General features: G+C 45.2%; 1 protein-coding gene across 1 annotated transcript in view; it reads right to left on the bottom strand.

Annotated features, from left to right (window-relative positions):
• Positions 1-6,723, bottom strand: part of slc37a1 (solute carrier family 37 member 1) — a 221,590-nt gene that overhangs the window by 62,416 nt on the left and 152,451 nt on the right. The window contains exon 15 of the mRNA XM_068041309.1: positions 4,224-4,272. Within this exon, the coding sequence (XP_067897410.1) occupies positions 4,224-4,272 (49 nt within the window). The remainder of the gene's footprint in view (positions 1-4,223; positions 4,273-6,723) is intronic.

Below are 6,723 nucleotides of genomic sequence, written 5' to 3'. Positions count from 1 at the left end.
TTCGTTCCATTGAGTCAGCACCAGCTCTTTTGAAGAGCAATCCAGTTGGTTCCACTCCCCCGCTCTTCCCTCATATCCCTGCAATTTTTTCTCTTACAATTATTTATCCAATACCCTTTTGAAGGCTATTTAAAATAAAAGTAAAATATTGCGGATGCTGGAAATTCGAAATAAAAACAAGAAATGCTGGAAATACACAGCAGGTCTGGCAGCTCCCTCTGTGGAGGGAGAAGCAGAGTTAACGTTTCAGGTCAGTGACCCTTCTTCAGAAGTCATTTCTATTATTTAAAATATCTCTATCAATCTACTCCGACTTCCCTGCTCTAAGGAGAGCAACCCGAGTTTCTCCTGTCTAACCATGTAGTTGTAATCCCTCATCCTTGGAACCATTTTCACTAATCTCTGGATGAAGTAGGTGTAGAGATCAGGGAGGGGGATTGTGGTATACTCAAACAAATTAGCATTGAAAGGGAGGAGGTATTAGCGGTTTTAGTGGGCTTAAAAGTGGATAAATCTCCAGGCCCAGATGAGATCGGCGCAGACACATTGGGCCGAAGGGCCTGTTTCTATGCTGTATAAGTCTATGCCTCGATGAGATGTATCCCAAGCTGTTAAGTTAGGCAAGGGAGGAGATAGCAGGGGCTCTGACACAAATTTTCAAATCCTCTCTGGCCACAGGAGAGGTACCAGAGGACTGGAGGACAGCAAATGTGGTGCCATTATTCAAGAAGGGTAGCAGGGATAAACCAGGTAATTACAGGCCGATGAGTCTAACATCAGTGGTAGGAAAACTATTGGAAAAAATTCTGAGGGACAGGAATAATCTCCACTTAGAGGGGCAGGGATGTGATTGCACTGGAGAGGGTGCAGAGGAGATTCACCAGGATGTTGCCTGGGCTGGAGTATTTCAGCTATGAAGAGAGACTGGATAGGCGAGGGTTGTTTTCCTTAGAGCAGAGAAGGCTGAGGGGGAACCTGATTGAGGTATACAAAATTATGAGGGGCATAGATAGGAAGAAACTTTTTCCCTTAGTGGCAGTGTCAATAACCAGGGGGCATAGATTTAAGATAAGGGGCAGGAGGCTTAGAGGGAATTTGAGGAAAGTTTATTTCACCCAGAGGGTGGCTGGAATCTCGAACACACTGCCTGAAGGGGTGGTAGAGGCAGGAACCCTCACAACATTTAAGTATTTAGATAAGCACTTGAAATGCAATAGCATACAAAGCTACGAGCCAAGTGCTGGAAAATGGGATTAGAATAGATAGATGCTTGATGGCTGGCAGAGACACGATGGGCCTGTTTCTGTGCTGTAGAACTCTGTGACTCTTCTGTACCCTCTTCAAAACTTCACATCTTCCCTAAAGTATAGTGCCGAGAATTGAATGTAATATTCCAGCTGGGTCTGAACTCGTGATTTATAGCAGCTTAGCATCACTTTGTGGCTTTTGTACTCGATTTATAAAGCCCAGGATCCCATATGCTTTATTCACTTATCTGTTAACATGTCCGACCACCTTCAAGGATTTGTGCACAAACGCTCCCAGGTCTCTTTTTGAAATTGTACCTTTGACCTTTTATTACCTCTGCTTGTTCTTGCTACCAAATTGCATCACCTTCCGCTTGTCTGCATTGAATTTCACCTGCCAAGTGTCCGTCCATTTCACCAGCCTGTCTGCACATTCTAGATCACTATTCTCCCCACTGTTTATTACAGTTCCAGGTTCCATGTCACATGCAAATTTCAAAATTGTGCCCTGTACCCAGAGGTCCAAGTTATTTATGTACATAAAAACAGCATGACATAGGCCATCAACGAGGGAACTGAAGATAGTAGGCCCAGGGATACTACCTTGAGCAACTTCTGCAGCAATGCCCCAAGCTGCACTGATGCAACGACCACAACTACCTTTGTGTGTGCCAGTTATAACTCCAGATACTGGAAGCTTTTCCCTTGACCGCCAATGATCGAAGTTTTGCTATGGCTACTTTGTGTCAAAGGTAGTTAATCTTGACTTTCCTCTTACATTTAGCTCTTGTGCCTATGCCTGGACACAGTCATTACTCTGCAGATGTTTGGGAAGTGGCTAGGGGGCAGAAATAGGCCACATTATATTTTTGTAGATTCTGCAGAGTTAGGGAATTCTTTCACATTGTTGTGTCACACATCGCTTGTGCTGTACTGGATTAGCCTGGCAAGAGGGCGTGATTAACTCTGATGCATAGGTCGTTAAAACTACAAACCAGGAAGTTGTCAGTCTTTGCAGCATCCAGGGTACTGGAACTGGTTCTTAATGTCAGGTGCAGTTAACCAAATAGGGTGAACACTGGTATCCTTGATGGGAGGAATGATAAAAGGTTGGATTGTCATAAATACATAACTGGCTGTCTAATGTCTTTGAGGAACATAGGAGCAGAAGAAGCCATTCAGCCCCTACATCCTGCCTCACCATTCAATTCCATCAAGGCTGATCTGCAATTTGTCATGTTAGGCCCCCCACCTGCCAAGAATGAGGCACATTAATTTTGTCATGAACATTGATTTTAAACTGATACTGAAGTGAGGGGAGGACTTGTTGAACAGATCAGCCACGGCTGGAAAAGGCATTTGCATATTAACAGACGGTGTTTGGAAGGACAAAGCAGCCATTCCCTGACATTCAACCCACAATGGACTTTTGATCACCAGACGTTGAAGGTGGGGGAGCTCGCATTCCGGGTTGACTGCTAAGATGGCCAAATACACAAACGGACATGGTCAAACCAGCTAGTCACATGACTAACCTGCTGGGCAACCTGAGTTTTAGCGTTTGTACGAACAGTTTGGGCAGAAAGCTGTTTGCTCCTGGACTGAGAAGATCTCTCCTGTCTGCTCCCATCTCTTTCTCACAAGCCTCTGAATCCACTGAAGACACATGAACGCCAAGAGAGAAAAGTCTCCTACAGCGAACAAGGATTAAGAATAATACTGGGCCCCAATGAAAAGCAAGATCTACCTACAATCTACAGTGAGCTCAAAGAACTGTAACAACAGCTCTTCAGATATTGCCTCAAACTTTTCCACTTTATTTTTCTTCTGCTCTTTTCTGTCTCTATTTGCACGTGTGTCTCGCATATGCATGCCAGTGTGGGGCACGGCGTGCATCCGTAGGCGTTAACCGAATTAGAGGTGAAATTTCTAATTTTCTTCTTTAAACCTAAGGAAGCCTCTTCGTGCTGGTTTCTTTGCCTTATAATTGGAAAGTGGTGAACAAGGATTCACCAAAGCGGAGCTAAAAACAGTGTGTTTAAAATTTAAACCCTGTTACAATAAGACCAGGTGAAAGCTGAAAGGGAACCCTAGACCCCTTTCACACCTGGTCGTAACAACGTCAACTCCATACAGGTGCCTTTGATCAATATCCCTTGATACCCTTATCTACCCGCCATCTCAATTAGCAATTTTAGTTTAAAACATTTCAATTGATCCAACATCCATGGGCTTTTAGGGGAAGAGTGTTCCAAATTTTCACAACCCTTTTTGTGAAAAATGCTTCCTGATTTCACCATTAAATTAAAAGGTAAGAAGCAGACATAAGTTGAGGATTGGTATTAGAAACATAAAAGATGAGATAGAAGAAATATTTTCACAAAAGGCTATTAGAATATGTAAAATATTGCCTCAAGGGGTATTGGTACATGCCATTTAATATAACGTTAATATTCTTCCTGTAAGGATTTATCTAAGAGAATGTGGAATGATGAGGAAAATGGGCTTAAAGCAGATGGTTCCAATGTACAGTTGGAACTGCTGCAGGCCCAGTGCCCTCTTCTATACTGGAGTTTCTATCAGTCTTAGTTGATTTTGGATTTCTCATTCAATTGCTTCGATGGGATTTGAGCACAGACGCCATTGGCTATCCCAAGGACTTCACTATCCAGGTGTTGCCTGTAGTCATTAAATATATTCAAGAAGGAGATAGATATATTTCTTAATGCCAAAGGGATCAAGGGATATGGGGAGAAAGCGGGAACACGGTGCTGAATTAGACGATCAGCCAAGATCTTTTTTGAATAGCAGAGCAGGCCCAAAGAGCCGAATGGCCTACTCCTGCTCCTATTTTCTATGCTTCTATGAGATGACCAGCTGCACCAACAGCTCATTCTCATAATACCTGAGAATCACATCAAGTAAACTACAGGCTTCAGCACCTCACAACCTCAATAGGAACAAGACTGAACTTACCAATGATGGTTTGCAGACCCATATAGTCAATTTCAGAAAAAACGTAGAGCTGTAGTAAGATAGACATGACATTCAGTTGTTATCTTAACACATTTATGCTTTAACTAACGCCGTTAGCCACCAGCCAACGAACCTCCTGTGGTCACTGGAGCGTGGTGTGCAAGAGGAGACAAATTGATTCAGCTGCTAAACACACACTGCTATCAGCCTGTGTACAAACAATAACTTGTCAAAATTGTCAAATGCTTTCAGATGGCAAATACTGATAAATTGTTTCCACTGATTGGTAAATTGGTAACGAGGGCAGACAGGATTATCACTTGAATAAAGTGGGCAATGAGAACAAGGCCAGGATAGTGAATATATAGAACAAATTTGCAGAAAGATAGTTCAAGTCAATTTGCATCTTTAAAAAGTAACTGGATCGATTGGATATCTGTGGACAAGAGAACTGACAGGAATAGAGACATTAATAGCCCTGCTTGACTTTTTTCCAGAGGAAGTAAGGAAGGAAATGTAAAACTCTTAAAGTAGATGATCAACAGGTGGTAATGTGGACAAGGGAGGAATACAATGAGCAAGAATGAATTGTGAATGGAATTGGCTTGATAGACTGATGATCTTTCTTCATTTGAAGCTTTATGTCCAGTGTCAAGACTGGCAGAGTGTTTCAGGACAGCATGTCAGGAGAGAGGGCCACGTTAACAGTTACAAATGATCAACTAACAACTGACCAGGTGATCCTGAATGCCGTGGGTGGGTCAGAAACCAGACTCGACATACTCAGAGAGGGTTGAACAGTCTGATGATTCAAGAAGAGGGAGCACAGATTGGAGATACAACAGTAGTTTAAGAGGACTTGGAATACATTGTAAGATAGCATAGTGGCATTGGTTTTGAAAGTAGTGGGGTAATGCTGAAGGATAAAGTCAGTATGGGGTCAAAAAGGAGGAACTGGAACATCACGATGGGTCAGAAGAGCATTAAAAGCAGATCGTGGACCACACGGAGATGAGACGGAAAGCAGCTCAGGGGAAGCAGTTAATTGGTGTAATGAAGATGAGATGGGAGGGAAGAAGATAAGAGAGAAGCTGCGGAGTGTACTGGGAGGGGATTGATTGGATGGAGGAGGAGTGAGGGGGGCAGGTGGAGAATAGATTTGAGGCACCAAAGCAGAAAGCCTTAATTTTGGAAACATAACATGACCTAATCACATTCTGTACCAGAGCGAAAATGGAAGATAAATGAAGGAACGTCAGAGGCAGTCTGTGTGGTGGACAGGGTTGGGCAACAAAAGGGTAGGTGATCAGAGAGAGACTGAGGGCGAATGGGCCAGGTGGTGGAGAGCAGATTTTATTTTGCCCTTGTGGAGGTTTTGTTACTAAGAGGCAGAGGTGGTATTACTCAAACTGGACAAGCATGATCTGGGGATGAGAACCATGCGGGTTGTATGCCACATTCACTTCTGCTCTATAACCGATGGACTCAGGTCCATTCAAGATTCTATTGTAAGGGGGTGGGGTGAAGCCATTCAGGATTTCATGGGGACAAGGACACCCATATGAAGCAAAGGCAGTTCTGGAGCAGAAAAACAGAGGCTTTGACTGATGGTTGGTCAGAGTACAGGAAGATGCAAGACAGAAAGGGGTACTTGGAGGAGTTAAGAGTGGACTGACAGTCAGAGGGATAGCGGTGATATATTGAAGTAAAATTATGCCCCAGTGAGAGTCAGTGTGTGTGGGACCCGTACCCCAGTGAGAGTCAGTATGTGTGGGACCCGTACCCCAGTGAGAGTCAGTGTGTGTGGAACCCGTATCCCAGTGAGAGTCAGTGTGTGTGGAACCCGTACCCCAGTGAGAGTCAGTGTGTGTGGGACCCGTACCCCAGTGAGAGTCAGTGTGTGTGGAACCCGTACCCCAGTGAGAGTCAGTGTGTGTGAAACCCGTACCCCAGTGAGAGTCAGTGTGTGTGGGACCCGTACCCCAGTGAGAGTCAGTGTGTGTGGAACCCGTACCCCAGTGAGAGTCAGTGTGTGTGAAACCCGTACCCCAGTGAGAGTCAGTGTGTGTGGGACCCGTACCCCAGTGAGAGTCAGTGTGTGTGGAACCCGTACCCCAGTGAGAGTCAGTGTGTGTGGGACCCGTACCCCAGTGAGAGTCAGTGTGTGTGGGACCCGTACCCCAGTGAGAGTCAGTGTGTGTGGGACCCGTACCCCAGTGAGAGTCAGTGTGTGTGGGACCCGTACCCCAGTGAGAGTCAGTGTGTGTGGGACCCGTACCCCAGTGAGAGTCAGTGTGTGTGGGACCCGTACACCAGTGAGAGTCAGTGTGTGTGGGACCCGTACACCAGTGAGAGTCAGTGTGTGTGGGACCCGTACCCCAGTGAGAGTCAGTGTGTGTGGGACCCGCACCCCAGTGAGAGTCAGTGTGTGTGGGACCCGTACCCCAGTGAGAGTCAGTGTGTGTGGGACCCGTACCCCAGTGAGAGTCAGTGTGTGTGG

Source organism: Heterodontus francisci, chromosome 10, assembly GCF_036365525.1.
Source record: "Heterodontus francisci isolate sHetFra1 chromosome 10, sHetFra1.hap1, whole genome shotgun sequence".
In the NCBI taxonomy this organism is placed as follows: Eukaryota; Metazoa; Chordata; class Chondrichthyes; order Heterodontiformes; family Heterodontidae; genus Heterodontus; species Heterodontus francisci.
The sequence above is the reverse complement of the archived record's forward strand: the minus strand, read 5'-3'. Positions and strand labels throughout refer to the sequence as shown.